Source organism: Penaeus monodon, chromosome 3 (assembly GCF_015228065.2).
Source record: "Penaeus monodon isolate SGIC_2016 chromosome 3, NSTDA_Pmon_1, whole genome shotgun sequence".
NCBI classification, from domain to species: Eukaryota; Metazoa; Arthropoda; class Malacostraca; order Decapoda; family Penaeidae; genus Penaeus; species Penaeus monodon.
The window spans coordinates 7,027,145-7,047,144 of NC_051388.1; the positions used below are offsets into that span (position 1 = coordinate 7,027,145).

Here is a 20,000-nt window from a genome sequence, read left to right on the forward strand (position 1 = left end):
AAAGACAGAGAAAGGGAAAAAAAAAGGAAGAGAGAAGGGAGGAAGAGACAGAAGAAGGAAAAGAAAGACAGAGAAAGGGGGAGAGACAAAAAGACAGAGAGAAGGAAGAAAGACAGAGAAAAAGGGGAAAAAGGAAAAAGGACAGGAGAGAAGGGGAAGAACGAGAGAAAGGAGAAAGACAGGACAAGAAGGAGAGAGACAAAAAAGGGACGGAGAAAGAGAAAGACGGACAGAGAAGGAGAGAGACAGAGAGAAGGGAAAGACAGGACGGGGAAAAGGGGGAAAGCGGACGGGAAGGGAAAGGGAGAGAGACAGAAAAAAGGGAGAGGAAGGGAAAGGGGAAAACGAGAAGAGAAGGGAGAGACGAAAAAAAGGGAGAGAAGAGCGAAAAAGGGGAAAAAGACAAGACAAAAGGGAGAAAGGGAAAAAAAGGGAGACAGAGGCGAGAAAAGGGGAAAAAGACAGAGACAGAAAAGAAGGAAAAAGAGGGGAAAGGAAGAGAGGGGAAGAAAAACAGAGAAAAGGAGGAAAAAAAAGACAAAAAAGAGAGAAGGAAAAAGACAGAGACAAGGGGGGGAGGAAAGGGGAGAAGGGAAAGAAGAGAGAAAAAAACAGGACAGAGAAGGAAAAACAAAAAGGAGAAGGAAAAAAAAGCAGAGACAGAGAGGAGAGAGGACAGGAGAAAAAGGGGGAAGGAAAGCGGGAAGGAAAAGCAGGAAAGAAAGGGGGGGACAGAAAAAAAAGGAGAAGACAAGAAAGGAAAAGGGAAAGACAATGGGAAGGAAGGAGAACGACAGGGAGAAAGAAGGAAAAAGAGAGACAAGAAAAAAAGGAGAAAAAGACAAGAAAAGAAGGAGAAAAAGAACGAAAGGAAGGAGACAAGGGGAAAGCGAGCACGAAGAGCGAGAGAGGGCAAAAAGCCGAATTACCCTCCTACGCCTCCTTCGCCGCCTTCAGGTTCATCGTCGGGAACCCACGACAAAAAATTACAAAAGCCCTTATATCCTAGTAAGTTTTTTTGTTCTTTGTTTTCGACCCTTCGTTCCTTTTTTTTTTTTAGCCTTCGTTCTTGTTCTTCATTTTCGTTCCTTTTTCTTCTTTTTTCTTTCCCTTTTTTTTTTTTGTTCTTCATTTTTTGTCCTTGTTTTTCCCAAATTTTTGCCTTGTTCTTCAAATTTTCGTTCCCTTTTTCTTCAAACTTCCTTTTTCGTTTTTTTCCTTGTTCTTCAATTTTTGTTCCTTTTTCTTCAATTTTCGTTCCTTGTTTTCCCTTTTTTTTTTTTCTAATTTTTTTCCGTTTTTTAATTTTTTTTTGTTTTAAAATTTTTACCCTTTTTTTTCCCCATTCCTTTTTCCTTTCCCTTTTCTTTATTCCCCATTTTCCCACGATTATTTTTTATTTTTCCCTTTTTTTTCTTTTTTTTTAAAAAAACCCCCCCTTTTTTCCCCTTTTTTTTTTAAAGGGTTTAAAAAGAAAATAAATAATAAATGAATAAAAAAAAAAAAAAAATTGCCAGCAAACCTTCACAATAAAAAAAAAATGATAATAGGTAGATAAAGAATAATAATAGAAATAGAATATGAAAAGTAAAAATGAATAGCATGATGATAATAATAAATAATGATAATAATGATAATGATAATAATAATATTAATAATAATAATAATAATAATAATAATAATAATAATAATAATAATAATAATAATAATAATAAAAATGATAATAATGAATAATAATGATAAAAATAAAATAACAATGATGACAGTAATGATAAATAATAACAATAAAAAATAAATAGTAATAATAAACATGAAAAAAAAAATCAACAGCAAACCTGTGCAACAGAGGAAATCATCTGTTCCACTGTTTTGAGAAAAAAATTAATAAAAAATGAAAAACAGATTAGAGTGGTAAATGTTTCAAATGCTAGGAAGAAGATTGCGAATTGGCATGAGAGGAGGAATGGCAAGTAAACGAGGTGAGCAAAACAAAGTGGGAAATTAAGCGTAAACCCGCCCACCAGTCTCCCTCTTCCCCGAAGCCACGCCCTCGAAATCTACCCCCCTCCCCCACAATCCACGCCCACTAAATGAAGAGAAGGGAGGAGAGAAAGGAGGGAAGTGATAGGAAGGGAGGGGGGGTGGGCGGTGGAGTAAGAATGAAGAGAGGGAGGAATAAAGAAGAAGGGGAGGGAGAGGAAAAAAAAGAGGATTGGGAAGTAAATAAAAGAGAAAAAAAACGAAAAATAGAAAGAAAAAGATGAGAAATAAAGGAAGAATAGAAAAGAAAATTTGAGAAATGAAAAGATGAAATGAAAAAGACAAAAAAAGGGAGAAACACGAAGAGTAAGGAAGAGATGAAAAAGACAAAAACAAAGGAAAAATACGAAGAAGAGCGAAAAAAAGATAGCAAGAGAGGAGAAGAGAAAGAGAGAGAGAGAGAGAGAGAGAGAGAGAGAGAGAGAGAGAGAGAGAGAGAGAGAGAGAAACGATAAATACATAATGCAAAACTCTAAAGCGGATAGAGGGCAGACGAAATGCCAAGAGGTCAAGTGAGGTCACGAAATACAGATAATGTAACGACATGACTTGACCAAATCATATCAAACTTTATTACAAACTGGTTCAGAAATACGTTTATCCATAGTAAAAAAAAAAAAAAAAAAAAAAATAATTTATCGATAGTAATATATATGAATTTATTACTAAAACATTTAATGTATGAATCTCGTCCGAACTGACTTTTGTATTTATAATGAATAGATAGTAATGTGCATTTTTTTTTTACATATTCAAAGTGAACATTTGTTTACATTTAACATCATGTATTTTTATGCCGAGAAAAAAAAAATCGAGGGGGAGGGGTATATTGAATTTTTGAGTGAGTGAGTGAGAGGGGGTAGGGAGAGGAAGGGAGGGGAAGGGAGGGTGGGAGGGAGGAGGGAGGGGAAGGGAGAGAGGAGAGATAGAGAGAGAAAGAGAGAGAGAGAGAGAGAGATAGAGATAGATAAATAGATAGATAGATAGAGAGAGAGAGAGAGAGAGAGAGAATGAGAGGGAGAAAGACAGAGACAGAGAAAAACAGACAGGCAGATAGACAGACAGTCAGACAGAATGACAAACAGACACAGAGAGAAATATCGAAGTCAAATACCCCCCCCCCCCTTCCGCCCGCAGTCCAAGTTCGGCCACTTCCTCCCGTACACCATCCTGGGCGTGGCGACCGTCGCGGGCGGCCTCGTGTGCGTCCTCCTGCCGGAGACGCTCGACCAGAAGCTGCCGGACACCCTCGAGGACGGCGAGGAATTCTTCGCGGCTCAGGGATGCTGCTACGACCCCTGCGCCAGGTGGGTGGGGGAGGGCGAAGGAGGAGGAGGGAGGGAGAGGGAGGAAGGGAAAGGAGGGAGAAGGAGGGAAGAGGGAAGGAAGGAAGGAAGATGAAGGAGAGAAGAGGGAAGGAAGGAAGGAGGGAGAAGGAGGGAAGAGGGAAGGAAGGAAGGAAGGGGCGAAGGAGGAGGAAGGTAATAGGAAAGGATAGAGGAAAAGGAAAGAGGAAGGAGGGAGACGGAAGGAAGGAAGGAGGGAGGCGAAAGAGGGAGGGATATGCAGAAGGAGCTCGAGAGTAAGGAAGGGAGAGGGACGCCTTTGAAAGCGAGGAGGACCTTCCCTGCGCCAGGTGGGTGGAGGAAGGGAGGATGGAGGAGGAGGGAGGGAGGGAGAGGGAAGGGAGGATGGAGGAGGAGGGAGGGAGGGAGGGATGGAGAAGGAAGGAGGAAGGAAGAGGGAAGGAGGGAGAGGGAAGGAAGGATGGAAGGAGGGAAGGAGAAGGTAAGAAGGAGGAAGAAGGAAGGAAGTAAGGAAGGAGGAAAAATGAAGGATGGTGGGACGGAAAAGGAAGAAGAGAGGAATAAGGAGAAAAGCTAAAGAGGGAAAGAACGAAGGGGATGTAAAAGGAGAAGAGAATGATAATAGAGAAGAGAGGAGGGAGGAAGCAGGAGACACAGAAGGAAGGAGAAGAGGAAGGAGAGAGAGGATATGTATGGGATGACGGAAGGAAGGAAAAGAACAAAGGGAAGAGGCAAAGAAGAAGGAAAAGAGGCAGTCGAATCCTACCCAAGACATCAACTAATAAAGGTCCCTCGCTGCCTTATACAAAGTCCTTCGAATAATGACACTATCTAGTCCTTGCAAGACCATATGAGACTTAAAACCGGATCAGGTAGAAGGAAAAAGGAAGAAAGATAGATGAAGAAGGAGAGGGAGAGGGGTAATAATGAATAATCAGTGGATAATCTTGAATAATCGGTGTTAATCATTTTAGGATAGGGTCGGTGAGGTTGGCTTAGGATAGTTAGTGCAGGATAGGATAGGATATGTTATGTTAGGATATAGGGGGGGGGAGGGCGTGAACTACGTATGTTAGGCTAGGTTGTGATAATGCAGAATGGAATAACTTAGATCAGGCTAACTTAAATTAGGATTAAGTTAGGATATGATGCAGTGAGGATAGGATCATCCGTTTAAGATAAAGAAACAGATATCTATCTATCTATCTATCTATCTATCTATCTATCTATCTATCTATATATATATATATATATATATATATATATATATATAATATATATATATATATCCACTTACTAATTTATCTATAATGGGACACACCCCTTTCGACTATGTAAAATACGAACGTATATCAACAAAGACTGGTGAATATCTCAATATCTACTTACCCTGTTACCAGATACAATCACCACATACCATACTGTCTTCCAACTACCACTCCTACCATCACCTTTTTTTCAGATACAGAACTCAAGTATCAACTTCCGACGACCTTGCAACCCCGAGTGACGACGACCCGGTTGAGATGCCCTTAAGAACCTGCCATAGCCAAGAGTGGTGGCTTTCTTTTTAATAAAAGAATACAATTATTAGTGTTTTATGTGTTTATTTGTCGTTTAGTTGTGGTTATCAAGTAGATTGCTTTGATTAGCGTTTCATTTTGTGTTTAGATTTTTTTTTTGTATCAATATCTAACAGAACTTTCAATAAGACATATAAATGAATTAGAAAGGAAAAGAAGAAAAGATATAAAGAAATCTGTAAGTGGAACATATAGAACATTTTTCTTATTTTTTTCTAGAAGAATATTCCAAAATTTTGTATATGCGAGAAAGATATATTTTTTTTCTTTTAAATCTCCATATCTTTCGTTTCCTTTAAAAAACACACACGGAAACCTGCATTACAAACCAACCTAATCTTATCAAGAATGATATTCAACGGGAAAAAAAAACTATCACAATTTACAGTAATTTAAAATGTATTTTTTGGCATTATCTTTATAGTAGCTAAATCAGACACAGTGACTGAGCGCTGTAACATGATTGTATATTTTTGAAACAAAATGATACGTGTTTTGAATATTAGGGAGTAAGTCCATGATCATGAAACAACAACTCAGAGTAATATGGTTTAATTCATTTGTAAAAAAGATACATCAATGCATTTTATTTCTTATTTCTAACTATATAAATATGTTAATATATCACAGAGTAGAGAGACCAGTTAAATTACCTTTTTTTTTTTCTCTCCCTTTCTTTCCGAACCTTCTCTCTCTCTCTCTCTCTCTCTCTCTCTCTCTCTCTCTTTATCTTCTCTCTCTCTCTCTCTCTCTCTCTCTTTTATTTTTTTCTCACTCTCTCCCCATTTCCTTCTCTATCTTTCTCTCTCCCTCATTCTCTTTTCTTCTTTCTGTCTTTCTCTTCTCTCTCTCTCTCTCTCTCTCTCTCTTTTCTTTCTTTCTCTCCCCTTCTTCCTCGTAAAAGTAATCTCATACTTTGGAAATATAATCTTTCACAGCATCTTTATCTTCTCCCCCATCTCCTGTACCTCCTCCTCCACCTCCTCCTCCTCCTCCTCCTCCTCCTTCTCCTTCTCTTTCTCCTTCTCCTTCTCCTTCCCCTTTTCCTTCTCCTCCTCTTCCTCCTTCTCCTCCCTTTTCTCTTCCAATTCCAGTTTCGTTTCCACCTTTTCCTGTTCCAGCATCCGTAGAGGCTCGTCTTCTGAAAAAAAAAAAAAAAAAAAAATATAATATATAGTTTGCAACATTAAATTCACTCCGACTGTCTCAGATGTTGAGATATTAGTGGATATTATTTTTTTTTTTAAATTAAAAAAGATATTGCTACATAATAGAATGACTATTTATAATTATGAATAACATGAAACTGTTTACTGTTTGCCATGTTTTATATTATATAATATAATCATCATTTTCATTATTATTATTATTATTATTATTATTATTATTATTATTATTATTATCACTATTATCATCATTATTATTATTATCATCATTATTATCATTATCATTAATCTAATCATCATTACTATCATTACCATTATTATCATCATCATTATTATTATCATTACTATCCTCATTATAATAATCATTAGTATCATTAGTATTCACTCACCCGTTTCTTCTTCCTCTGTGCGTCTGCTAATGTACAATGAATTGACTGAATGAATAATAAACCACTGAATTAATTCATATGACGCATCTTTCATCTTTTGAAAATAATCAGTAAATATGAATTGTGTTAATATAGTAAGACAAGAAAGAGAGGAGGATAAGCAGCCGAGGTGGATAGGTAAAATTTTTTGATAAATGGATAGATAGACAGATGAATTGATGATAGATAAGTAGATATATGGTAAAAAAGATATATTATATAGACAGAGAGGGGATGGGAGAGAAAAAAAGGAGAGGTTGAAAAATAGAGAGGTAGAGACAGATAGATAGGTGGAGAGAGAGAGAGAGAGAGAGAGAGAGAGAGAGAGAGAGAGAGAGAGAGAGAGAGAGAGAGAGAGAGAGAGAGAGAGAGAGAGAGAAATTAAGAAACAGAAAGGAAAAAAATAATAAAAGTAATAATAGGATTAGAAATAAATATACCTTTAAAATTAAACCATTAATTTTCTATATAAAAAAAAAACACACTACACCATTAAAAAAACAACAACAACAAAGTCCTTTTAATTTCATACAGGGTTAGTAGATTAATCTATTAGAAAATCAAATTCCTCCTCCCCTTCTTCCTCCTTCCTTCCTTTCTCTTTGTTTCATCCCTTCTATATCCTTCTACCTACTTCTTACTCTCCTTCCATTTTTTCCTCCTTCCCTTCACTCCTTTCTTCTTCCTTCTATTCTATGTCTCCCTCCTTCGTACGTTTTCTCTCCATCTTTCCCTTTGTCTTTCCATTCTTCTCCCTCATTCCTTGTCTATTCTTTCTTCTATTTCCTCTTTCCCTCTTCCTTCTCCTGCTTCCTCTTTCCTTCTCCCTTCCTCCGTGTTTCCCCTCTTTCTCTCTCTCCCTTTACCATCACTCTATTCTCAAACTCTCCATCCTTTCTTTCATCTTCTTTCTCTATCTCCTTCCTTCCATCCAACTCTCTCTATCCTTCTTTATTCTTCCTTCCTTCTGTTCTATACGCTCCCTCTCTCTTCTTTGTCTTCTCATTCTTCTCTATATCCTCCATTCCTATCTTCTCCTTCTTTTCTATTATTACTCTTTTTGTTATTCCTACTCCCCCTTTCCCTCTATAATCTTCTCCCTCTCCATCCCCCTCCTTCTTTCCTTCTCCCTTCCTCCTCCCTTCCCTCTCCCTCCCTCCTTTCTGCCTTTTCGCTCCCTCCTTCCTTGTTTCTCCTCCTCCCTTCCCTCTCCCTCCCTCCCTCCTCCTCCATCCTCCCTTCCCTCTCCCTCCCTCCCTCCTCCTCCATCCTCCCTTCCCTCTCCCTCCCTCCCTCCTCCTCCATCCTCCCTTCCCTCTCCCTCCCCCCCTCCTCCTCCACCCTCCCTTCCCTCTCCCTCCCTCCCTCCTCCTCCACCCTCCCTTCCCTCTCCCTCCCTCCCTCCTCCTCCACCCTCCCTTCCCTCTCCCTCCCTCCCTCCTCCTCCATCCTCCCTTCCCTCTCCCTCCCCCCCTCCTCCTCCACCCTCCCTTCCCTCTCCCTCCCTCCCTCCTCCTCCATCCTCCCTTCCCTCTCCCTCCCTCCCTCCTCCTCCACCCTCCCTTCCTCCACCCACCTGGCGCAGGGAAGGTCCTCCTCGCTTTCAAAGGCGTCCCTCTCCCTTCCTTACTCTCAAGCTCCTTCTGATTATCCCTCCCCCTTTCTCCTCCCTCCGTCCTTCCTTCCTTCTCCCTCTTTCCTTTCTTCCGTCTCCTTTCCTCCTCCTTCCTTTTCTTCTATCCATTTCTATTACCTTCCTCCTCCCTCGCCCCTTCCTTCCTTCTTTTCCTCTCCTTCCTTCCTGTCTTCCCACTCCCTCCCTTCTCTTTCCTTCTCCTCTACCCCTTCCTCTTACCTTCCTGCCTTTTTTCTCTCTCCTTCTTTTCCTTCTCCCTCCCTCCTCCTTTATCCCTCCGTCCTTCACCCCTCCCCCACCCACCTGGCGCAGGGGTCGTAGCAGCATCCCCGAAGAAGGTCTCACTCCACCTCCCTCCCTTCCTTCCCTCTTCCCTCTTCCCTCCTTCTCCCTCCTTTCCCTTCCTCCCTCTCCCTCCCTCCTTCCTTCGTTCTTTCCCTTCCTCCCTCTCCCTCCCTCCTCTTCCTTCGCCCTCCCCCACCCACCTGGCGCAGGGGTCGTAACAGCATCCCTGAGCCGCGAAGAATTCCTCGCCGTCCTCGAGGGTGTCCGGCAGCTTCTGGTCGAGCGTCTCCGGCAGGAGGACGCACACGAGGCCGCCCGCGACGGTCGCCACGCCCAGGATGGTGTACGGGAGGAAGTGGCCGAACTTGGACTGCGGGCGGAAGGGGGGAGAGGAGATAATGCGAATAACAGGGTGATAAGGAGAAGGAAGAGGAGGTAATTCGAATAACAGGGTGATAAGGAGAAGGAAGAGGAGATAATGCGAATAACAGGGTGATAAGGAGATGGAATTGTAACAAAGAAATAAAGAAAGGAAGGAAGAAAGAAAAGAAGAAGAAGAAGAAGAAGAAAAACAATGAATCGAATTATAGTGATAATGATGATAAAGAGATGGAAGCAATTACGATGATTATTCGACTAATAATGATAATGATGATAAAATGATGGAAGGCTAGCAACAGAGGCAATTATGATGATGATAACATAGTGATGATAAAACTAACAATAATAACAATGGTGAACCGAGAACAATGACGTTTGAAAGGACTGTTGGATCGGATTTATATCTAACATCAGAAAATATCACAACAAAGCACAAGATCAACTTCGATTCTGGATAAAATACACCTAATATTGGAATGACTTACGACCCATTTTTCTTTTTCTTTTTTTTTTGTGTGTGCTAGAGGCCGTGACGTCACCAAGGTTTCCCGAGTTTTTCTGAGATTATTGGAAAGACTTTTGGAAAAACATTTTTCGATTTTTTCCCTTGAGGCCGTGACGTCATCAAGGTTTCCCGCGTTTTTTCGTAGATTTCAAATTTGTGTTTACTTGGAAACTTCGTGAATTTAGTTATAGGATTAAATTAATTTATTAAGAGGAACCATAAGATGACAAAATAAGGATCGCCCATTTACTTTAAAGTTAAAAAAAAAAAAAAATTGAGACGAGAGAGAAATAAAACGGAAGAGGGAGATATGACAGAAGCAATCAAAACCAAATTAAGATCAGATATGACACACGATGGAAAGAAGACAAAAAAAAAAAAAAAAAATAAAAAAAAAATAAAATAAAATAAAGATAAATAATTAGAAAATGTGAGAAGAACAAAAAAAAAAAAAAAAAAAAAGCATAGGAAGAACTTTTTAAAATTAACAATCGATAACAACGACCGAAATCTCTCTTTATCTATCTATCTATTCACCTTTATCTATCTACTCGCCTTCACCTATCTACTCACCTATCTTTATCAAGGCGAAAATGTACTTGAGAGACTGATGGTGATTGATAAGCAAACTGACACGTTGACAGGTCGTTTGCATGGCAATTGTTTGGAATGCAAAGAAGCGATTCGGACGCGGGGGCTTAAAGCAAGGTCTTAGAAGAAATGAAAAAAAAAAAAAGCAAAAAGAAAAAAGGAGGAGGAGAAGGACGCGAAGGAAAGGAAGGAATAGGAGGAAGAGGAGGAGGAGGAAGAGGAGGAAAAGAGGGAGTAGGAGAAGGAGGAGGAGGAGGAGAAGGAAGGAGGAGGAGGAGGTGAAGGAAGAGGAGGAAGAGGAGGAGGAAGAGGAGGAGGAGGAGGAGGAGGAGGAGGAGGAGGAGGAGGAGAATGAGGAGGAGGAAGAGGAGGAGGAGGAGGAGGAGGAGGAGGAGGAGGAAGAGGAGGAAGATTAGAAGGAGGAGGAGGAGGAAGAGAAGGGGAAGGAATAAGACGAGGAGAAGAAGGAGGAAACACAGCAGGGGGAGAAGGAAGAAGATATGGAGGAGGAGATGATAAAGGTAATAATAACAAAAAGATGAAAAAGAAGACAGAGGAGAATAATAATAATAAGAAGACGAAGAAAAATAATGATAAGTCGAAGAAAAAAGAAAAAGAAGTAGGAGGAGAAGGAAAAATAAAAATAAAAGAGGAAGAAACGAAAACAAAGAGAAAAAATATAAAAAGAAGAGAAGAGGAAACTATAGAGAAACAAAGAAGAATAAAGATAGAGAGAAGGAGAAAAGAAGAAGATGAAGAATAGAGAAGGAGAAATCTGAGGAGGAAAAGAAGAATGAGAATGAGAAGGAAAGGGAAAAGCAGACGAAAAGAATAATAATAAGAAGAAAAAAGAAAAAAAATAATAATAATGATAATAATAATAAGATGATGATGATGAGGGGACCGAGGAGGAGGAGGAGGAGGAGGAGGAGGAGGAGGAGGAGGATGAAGATGATGATGTTGAGGAGGAGGAGGAAGAAGAAGAAAAAGAAGAAGAAGAAGAGGAGGAGGAGGAGGAGGAGGAGGAGGAGGAGGAGGAGGAGGAGGAGGAGGAGGAGGAGGAGGAGGAGGAGGGAGGAAGAGGAGGAGAAGGACACCATAATAAAGACCCACAAAACACTTACACCGAAAGTATAGAAGAACGAAAAGAGATAACAAAGGAAAATTATGTGAAGCTTCCGAATCGATATTTAAACCGATAGACACAAAGGCTTCACAAAGGACCCTCAGAACACTTCAACACACAGCTCACTAATTCAGGCTGATACGGTGGCGATTCCCTTATGGCGGAGGAGGAGGAGGAGGAGGAGGAGGAGGAAGAGGAGAAGGAGGAGGAGGAGGAGGAGGAGGAGGTGGAGGTGGAGGAGGTGGAGGAGGAGGAGGAGGAGGAGGAGGGAGGTGGAGGTGGAGGAGGTGGAGGAGGAGGAGGAAGAGGAGGAAGAGGAGAAGGAGGAGGAGGAGGAGGAGGAGGAGGAAGAGGAGGACTGTACTCATCGAGGAGAGAATGAGTGAGTGAGGTAGTTTCATCGCGACTCATCGGGATATGAGGGAGAGATGAGTAACTTTGGAGAGGTGATTTTGGGTAGAGATGGAATGGAGAAGGTAAGGTAAAGTAGAATGATGGATATAAGAGAGAATAAGAGTGAGAAATGGTGAATGGAAGCATGAGAATCTTGAAGGATATTGAAGGATATTCTCAGCTCAGGAGAAAAAAAAAATCGTTCTTATTCACTGAATTATTCACAATACCTATTCAAACTACAGCACAATACCTACAATACCCACTGCCTCTACCTCACCACACCCGCAGTACCCACTCCCTCCCACAATACCCACCTCTTCGCTCCCTTTTACCCCAAATACCCGCAATACTCACTTCCCTCTCACTCACAATACCCACTCAAACTACCTTGCAATACTCACAATACTCACTTCCCTCTCACTCACAATACCCACTCAAACTACCTCACAATACCCGCAATACCCACTCCCGTCTCACTCACCAAATACACCACGTAAGGCGAGACGAAAGCCGCTCCATAACCCAGCGTGTGGATAGCGCCTGAGCCAGATCCACGCGCCACCGTTGGCAGGACCTCGACCGGGTACTGTTGGCCAACGTTGATGGACATCGTGATGAGAAACCTGCCAGCAATTGCCAACACCAGGATCGCGAGGGTGTTGTCTGTGGATTGAAGTTTGGGTTGTCAAGAGTTGAGACGGGTGGGTAAGGGAGAGGAGGGATGGGAGGAGGGAGGAGGGAGGAAGGTAGTGAAAGAGGAGGGAAGAAGAGGAGGGGGAGAGGAGGAGGAGGAGGAGGAGGAGGAGGAGGAGGAGGAGGAGGAGGAGGAGGAGGAGGAGGAGGAGGAGGAAGAGGAGGAGGAGGAGGAGGAGGAGGAGGAGGAGGAAAAGAAAGAGGTGGAAGAAGGAAAAAGAGGAAGAAGAAGAAGAAGAGGGAAGAAGAGGAGGAGGAGAGCGAGGAGGAGAAGGAGAAACAAGATTGGGAGCAGAAGGAAGAAGGGGAAGAAGAAGAAGAGAGAAAAAAAGGAAAAGGTAAAAAAAAAGAGAAGAAGATAAAAATTAAAATCAAAATAATAATAATAATAATAATAATAATAATAATAAAGAAAAATAAAAATAAAAGAAAAATAAACAAAAGTAAGAAAAAGAGGATTAAAAAAAGTGAAAAAGGGAGGAGGTCGGGGATGAGAAAAAGTAAACAAAGAACAGTGATTATGCGATATTTGATACTTTTTAATCCTACGGCCTCCTCCCCTTTCCCCTTTCCCCTCGCCCCCCAGCCCCTTCTCCCCTTTCCCCTCGCCCCTCCCCCCTCGCCCCCCAGCCCCTCCTCCCCACCTCCCCTTTCCCCTTTCCCCTCGCCCCTCCCCCCTCGCCCCCCCAGCCCCTCCTCCCCACCTCCCCTTTCCCCTTTCCCCTCGCCCCCAGCCCCTTCCCCTTTCCCCTCGCCCCTCCCCCACCTCCCCATCTCCCCTTTTCCCTCGCCCCTCCTCCCCTTTCCCCTCGCCCCTCCCCTTACTCATCCCCGCCCCTCCTCCCCTCAACCTCGGCTGGGGGGAGGGCAGCAAACAACCCGCCCATCACAGACATCTAAGTGGGCGTGTCTCTTCCCCTCTTCCCCCCCTCCTCCTTCTCCTTCGTCTCTCCCCTTTCTCCCTTCTCTTTTACATTATGCCATGTCTTTATTTAGATCTTGCTCTCTCTTTTTTTTCGTCCATTGTCTCTTCTCTTCCCCTCTTTCTCTTATTCTGTCTCCCATTTTCGTATATAAATTTTCGTATGTAATTTTTTTTTCACTTGAGGCTCTTCTTCTTTCACCCTTATCCACTCGTCCCCTTTCCCCTCACCCTTACCCGGGGGAACAGCTGCTGTTCCTAAACACAACTTTTTCACCCTTATCCCTCTTCTCCTCTCCCCGTACTTGGCTAAGGATCTTGTGTTTTTTAGTAAAAAGATTAATGAGTTGATAACTCGAAAACGGGAGGAAAGATTTTATGCCTGGGCAGAATCAATTGACTCCATGACACCCATGAGCAAGGTATGGAAGGAAATAAGCAAGATTAAAGGCAATACATGCAGTATAACACCCCACCCACATCCAGATAGGGTAGCCTCATCTCTCCTCAATAAATGGTGTGAGGACTCTTCTATTGATAGTCTCCCATTATCCATACGCAGATTCTCCCTTAAATCAAGCCATAAAAACGAAATTGATTATCAGTGCCACCTCTTAGATGAGGCTGATGCACCATTTACAAGGGAAGAACTCCTTGCAGCCATTAAGACTAGCAAATCCACTGCACCTGGGGATGACGGAATCACTTATGACATCATCCGACTTCTTGCAAAGGTACAGGTAAAGGGGAAAAATCCTCTTCTTGATCTCTTCAATTTAACCTACACAGCAGGCATCTTGCCTACCACTTGGAAACAAGCAACCATCATTCCCATCCCAAAACCAGGACGGCCTGATGAATATAGACCAATTTCTCTGACGTCCTGCCTGTCTAAAACCTGTGAAAGAATCCTCCTTACTCGTTTACTCCACCAGATCAAGGACCTGATTCATCCATCTGTCTTTGGCTTTCAAAAAGGGAGAGGAACACAAATGTGTTTAGCACAGTACCTAAGTGGAAGTAATGCAGAATCTTCTTATTTCATAGATTTCAAGGGAGCATTCGACAGAGCCTCCCCTACAGCAATCCTCCATGAACTAACACTCTTGGGAGTTAAGGGCAAGCTTCTGCTATGGATTAAGGATTATCTATCTTTGAGAAGAGCAAAAGTGTGGTACCAAGGCACCTACAGTGCTTATGGCGAATTAGAACTAGGCACTCCACAACGGGGAATATTGTCCCCTACACTATTTAATATACTTATGCACTCTCTTTGCAAACTTAACGATGAGTTAGGAAACCTATGCAGTATCACATCATATGCTGATGACATTCTTATTCAGGTATTTGATAGGGGGGATTACATTCTACGGAGGTTTAGCAAAAAGTGTGCTTCCCTCGGACTCATAATCAACCCAATCAAAACTAAGTATATTTCGAGATCTCGTAAACTACCTTACATTCCAAGGTTAGGAGGACAAACTATTGCAAGAACTGACACCTATAAATATCTTGGTGTTATGGTGACTGCTCCCCACCTCATGTCCCGCAGTTCTCGCTTTACCAAGGATATTGTTCAAAACATCAAGGAACGTTGCCTTGAGCGTTTAAAACCATTGCACTACATAAGTAACAGATATATAGGTGCCTCCCTGAGAGTCCTAAGGTTGATGTATATCTCCCTTGTTAGGTCCATGATAGACTATGCAAGCCCAGTTCTTAGTATGTTTCCACCAGTGCCCTCAAACCACTTGAAGTTTTACAGAACAAGGCCATGAGAATTATACTTGGATGCCCAATGACTGCCAAAGTTCTCGTCATGAGGAAAGAGCTAGACCTCCCCTCTATTCACAGTCGCGTCATCCAAGTTAACACCATACTTGGCATCAGACTCCTGCAGATTCTACCCAGACCACAAATCTCCAATATTCTCTCAAACGAGATAAATTACAGAGTTAGGCATACCCGACCTCGATACTCCAATCTCATACATTCCAACTTAGAATGGAAAACTAAGACTGCTCATACTATTATGTTCTTCAATGTATGGAACAACGAAGCTATTAACCTTCTCCTCTCTCCCCTCTCTCACCCACCCTAAACCCTCTACCCTCTCACCCTTCCCCTCACCCACACCCTCACCTGGAGGCACATGAAAGCACCCAGCACCTAACACCCTTTCCCACCCTTCCCCTCACCCTCTCATTTCTCACCCTCACCCATCCCCTTCCCCTTTCCCCTCCCCTTTCTTACCCCCCCTCCCTCACCACTCACCACCACCACTCACCACCATCACTCACCACTACCACCACTCACCCTCCCCCCACAACCACCACCTCACCACTCACCCTCCCCCCACAACCACCACCTCACCACCTCACCACCACTCACCTGGAGGCACCGCAGCGATCCCCAGACACAGGAGGCCGCCCAACACCAGCGTCCACACCGTCGTGTGCCTCCGCCCCAGTTTCTCCACCGCCACCATCGTCAGGAAGTCGGCGGGGAGCTCGACGAAGCCGGCGAGGGTGAAGGTGACGAAGACGTTGGTGCCGATGTGTTCGGTGTTGCGCATGTGGGCGTCGTAGGCGAGGATGATGACCATCCTGTGGGCGGGTGGAGGGAGGGAGAGGGAGGGAAGGGGGGAGGGAAGGGGGGAGGGAGTGGGGAGAGGTGGAGGGGGGGAAGGAAGGGGAGGAGAGGGGAGTGGGAGGAAAGGGTGGAGGGAGAGAGGGGATAAGGAGAGGATAGAGGGAGGGGAGGAGGGTGAGAGGGAGGAGCAAGGGGGAGAAAGAGAAGGAGGGTGAAGAGGATAGAGGGAGGGGGAGAAGGAAGGGAGAGGGAGAGGGGAGATAGATAGAGACAGATAGATAGATAGATTGATAGATAGAGAGATATAGGGAGAGAGAAGGGGGGGGGAGCAAGAGGGAGAGGGAGGAGGTATGTTTAGTCATTCTTATTGGTGATGCTAATGAGAATGATGCTAATGAAGTGCATCATCATCAAAGCATCACCATCATCACCAAATCACTACCATATACTCCATCAAATCATCATTATCACTATAAAATCATATCACCCTCACCATCAAATCACAATACACCGAAAAACACCACCAACTCACCACCCTCACCATCACTTCATCCTCGCCATCACATCACCACCATCACCATCATCACATCACCACCCTCGCCATACTCAGAATCACACCTATATCCACCACCATCACCACCGCATCACCGCCATCACTATATTCAACCTCACCATCGAATCACCATCCTCACAATTACACCGAAACCCGCCGCCCTCACCATCAAGTTACCACCCTAACCACTCTCACCATACGCACAATCACACTCACCACTAAACCGCCATCCTCACCATCAAATCACCACCCTCACCATACTCTCCCTCACCGTCAAATCACTATGAAATCACCACCCACACAGGCTCCACCTCACCACCCTCACCATCGTCACCACACTCACCATCTCACACTCACCACCCTCACACTCACCACCTTCATCATCGTCACAACACTCACCATCCTCACAATCCCACTCAACACCTCACCATCCTCACCACTCTCACCATCGTCACCATCGTCACCATCGTCACCATCGTCACAATCCTCACAATCCCACTCACCATCCTCACCATCCCCATCCTCATCATCCTCACAATCACCACCCTCACCATCACCATCCTCACCATCCTCACAATCCCACTCACCATCCTCACCATCCCCATCCTCACCATCCTCACCATCCTCACAATCCCCACCATCCCCATCCTCACCATCCTCACCATCGCACTCACCACATGAGGCAGAGCACGAGGAAGCGGCGCCTGAGCACCGGCGTCTTGAGGAGAGCCGTGACGTTGACTTTTTTCTCGTCTTTCTCCGCTTGCTTCCATCCGTAGGCCTAAAGGGGGGGGGAGGGGGGGGGGTGTAAGATCTTGGTAAAGGAGTTTTATCTGTTTGTTTGTTTTGTTTTTTTTGTTTTGTTTTGTGTTTGTTTGTCTGTCTGCTTATCTGATTTTTTTTTCTGTTTGTCTGTCTGTCTCTGTCTGTCTGTTTCTGCCGTTTCTCTCACTACTGTCTATTTCTATCTGTGTCAGTGTTTATCTCTATCTTTATCTCTCTCCACAATTCCCATTCACCAAAATGCCCCCTCCCTCCCCCCCCAATCAGTCAGAACCCCCCTCCCTTCCCTCTCCCTCCCCCTCCCCCGTCCCTTCTTTTTTCCCCTCTCTTTCTCCTTCCTATAACCCCCCCCCCCTTTTTTCCTTTCTACCCTTACGTTGAACTCTTCCTCTCCCATCTCCCTCACCCCTGACCTGACCTCTCCTACTTCACCTTGAACGTCTTTCCCCTCTCCCTCTCCTCCTCCTCCTCCTTCCCCCCTTACCTTGAGGTCCTTCCCCTCTCCCTCCCCTCCCTCTTCCTTCTCTCTCCCCTTCTCCTTCCCCTCCCTCTTCCCTCTCACTACCCCTCCCCCTCCTTCCCCTTCTCTCTTCCCTACCCCCTCCTTCCCCCCTCACCTTGAAGTTCCTCCCCTTTCCCTCCCCTTCCTCCTTTCCTTCTCACAACCCCTTCCCCCTCTCCCTCCCCTCTACCTCCCCATCCCCCTCCTTCCCCTCTCCCTTCCCTCCCCCTCCTTTCCCTTCCCCCCCTCTCCCTCCCCTCCCTCCCCTTCCCCCCCCTCACCCCTACCTTGAACTCCTCCACGACCTCGTCCGAAAGCGGTTTCTTGTTAATTCGTCCGGCTTTCTTGAGGATGGCGATGGCTTCTTCGACTCGACCTTGACTCAAGAGCCATCTCGCGGACTCGGGGACGATCCTGTGGAAGGGGAGGGATGAGAGAGAGAGAAAGAGAGAGAGAGAGAGAGAGAGAGAGAGAGAGAGAGAGAGAGAGAGAGAGAGAGAGAGAGAGAGAGAGAGAGAGAGAGAGAGAGAGAGAGAGAGAGAGAGAACCAGTCAGAGAAAAGCAGAAACAAACAGGAAAGAGAGAAACAAAGACAGAAAATAAAGAGAACGCACACAAATCCCAGAACAACCTATACCCATATCCACATCTACACACACACACACACACACACACACACACACTGAAACTAACCACAAATAACCTCATTACACATACCAAATATACAACAACACCCCCCAGAATAAACAGATAATCACCCCCACGTCCCTCTCACCATATGAAAGCAATGCACGAGAGCTGCGGGAGGTAGATAGCGATAGTGAAGAAACTCCAGTGTCCGAAGGCGACAGCTATCCAAGGTAACGCACACATGGCCGCGGTGAGGAACAGCATAATCGGGACGTTGGCCATGATGGTTCTGTATTTGCTTGAGACGTATTCCAGCACTGTCTTTTGTTGTTTGTTGTTGGTTGTTGTTTGTGGGGATTGGGAGGGAGAAGGAGAGAGAAGAAAATGGTTGAGTTGGTTGGATTTTGAGAAAGGTTGGTTGGTGAATTCGAGAGAGGGGGAACTAAATTATTTTGGTTTGAGTGAAGAAATTAAATTCTATTAGATAATCTTCAATTTTGGAATGATTGCATCATTTGTTCTCATTTTTCATTTTGCTAAGATTGTTGCCTCTTTCTCCTAGAAATTAATCCTGGATTGCATTATCAATGAAAACATCTATTTATACAAATCAAGCAAGTGTACAAGTATCTCAAACGTGGCGGAGGTTCCATGACTCACACAGTATGTAGGCGACCATATAGTGCGTGTCGTAGGTCATCCCGACGATGAACCTGAAGACGGCGAAGGAGACGAAGGAGGAGCAGAAGGCGGAGGCCACGCCCCCCAGCCCGCCCACCACGTTGGTGGCCACGATGACCGGCAGGCGGCCCCACGCGTCCGCCGCCCAGCCCAGCACAGGCGAGCCCACGAGGGACCCCACGAAGAACAGCGACTGGGCCAGGGGAGGCTTCCAGTCCTCGCCGCACACCCAGTCCAGCTGAGACACGGGGGGGGGGGGGGTTATTCGGCTTTCGGGATATTCTGTTTGATATAGTATTTCTGTGTCCTTTCTCGCTCTCTCTCATTCCCTCGTTCTCTCTCTCTCTCTCTCTCTCTCTCTCTCTGTCTTTCTGTCTCTGCCTCTCTCTCTATATATACAGATTCTGTTATGCTCAAACGACCTTTCCCGAGCCACACATAACACAAAGGAAAATCAATATCCTTCTCAATGATGCAACATGTAAATCGATACGGTCAATGCATCCTAAAGAGTAAGTTGCAATACTTGATAACTTAATCAGTTACCATATTTCTAATTTAGTCATCAAGTTACCATACTTCCAACTTACTAATCACCTAAGTTAACATACCTCTAACTTACTCATCAACCAACTTACCATACCTCTAACTTACTCATCACCTAAGTTACCATACCTCTAACTTACTCATAAAGTTACCATACCTCCAACTTACTAATCACCTAAATTACCATACCTCTGAAGTAATGGTCGGGTAATAGAGTGAGTATTCGTAAGTCCATCCATGACTACAGCTGGTGATAGGCCAGCTGGGGTCGGGCCAGCTGGCATTACTCTGAACCACCTGTGAACAAACGTAATAAAAGTACAGTGGTAGAATTAATTATTGATTTGGGTGTTTGTTTGTTTGTTTTTCTGTCAGTAGGATTTTATTCTTATAATTGTTGTGACAATAATGATAATGGTAATGATAATAGTAATGATATGAATATTGACAATAATGGTATTAATAATGATGGTTGTAGTAACAATAATAATAATAATATTGATACTACTACTACTACTACTACTAGTACTACTACTAATGATGACAATAATAATAATGATGATGATGATGATGATGATGAGGATGATGATGATGGTGATAATGATAATGATAATGAAATAATAATAATGATAATAATAATAATATAATAATAAT

The 20,000-nt window shown here is 43.9% G+C and overlaps 1 protein-coding gene across 10 annotated transcripts in view; it reads right to left on the reverse strand.

The window, feature by feature from the left end:
* Positions 1-5,709: 5,709 nt before the first annotated feature.
* The window catches only part of LOC119591234 (organic cation transporter protein-like), a 20,632-nt gene continuing 6,341 nt past the window's right edge, over positions 5,710-20,000 (reverse strand). The window contains exons 4-13 of one of the 10 annotated variants that reach the window (XM_037939960.1): positions 19,536-19,643; positions 18,780-19,038; positions 18,265-18,436; positions 17,777-17,903; positions 16,879-16,985; positions 15,451-15,665; positions 11,926-12,107; positions 8,646-8,815; positions 6,486-6,508; positions 5,715-6,071 (exon numbers count right to left, since the gene is read on the reverse strand). In XM_037939960.1, coding sequence (XP_037795888.1) covers positions 5,863-6,071; positions 6,486-6,508; positions 8,646-8,815; positions 11,926-12,107; positions 15,451-15,665; positions 16,879-16,985; positions 17,777-17,903; positions 18,265-18,436; positions 18,780-19,038; positions 19,536-19,643 — 1,572 coding nt within the window. In that variant the 3' untranslated portion in view covers positions 5,715-5,862. Of the gene's footprint in view, positions 6,072-6,485; positions 6,531-8,645; positions 8,816-11,925; positions 12,108-15,450; positions 15,666-16,878; positions 16,986-17,776; positions 17,904-18,264; positions 18,437-18,779; positions 19,039-19,535; positions 19,644-20,000 lie in introns of all 10 variants that reach the window. The other 9 variants (XM_037939944.1, XM_037939975.1, XM_037939967.1 and 6 more) reach the window with 9 other exon arrangements.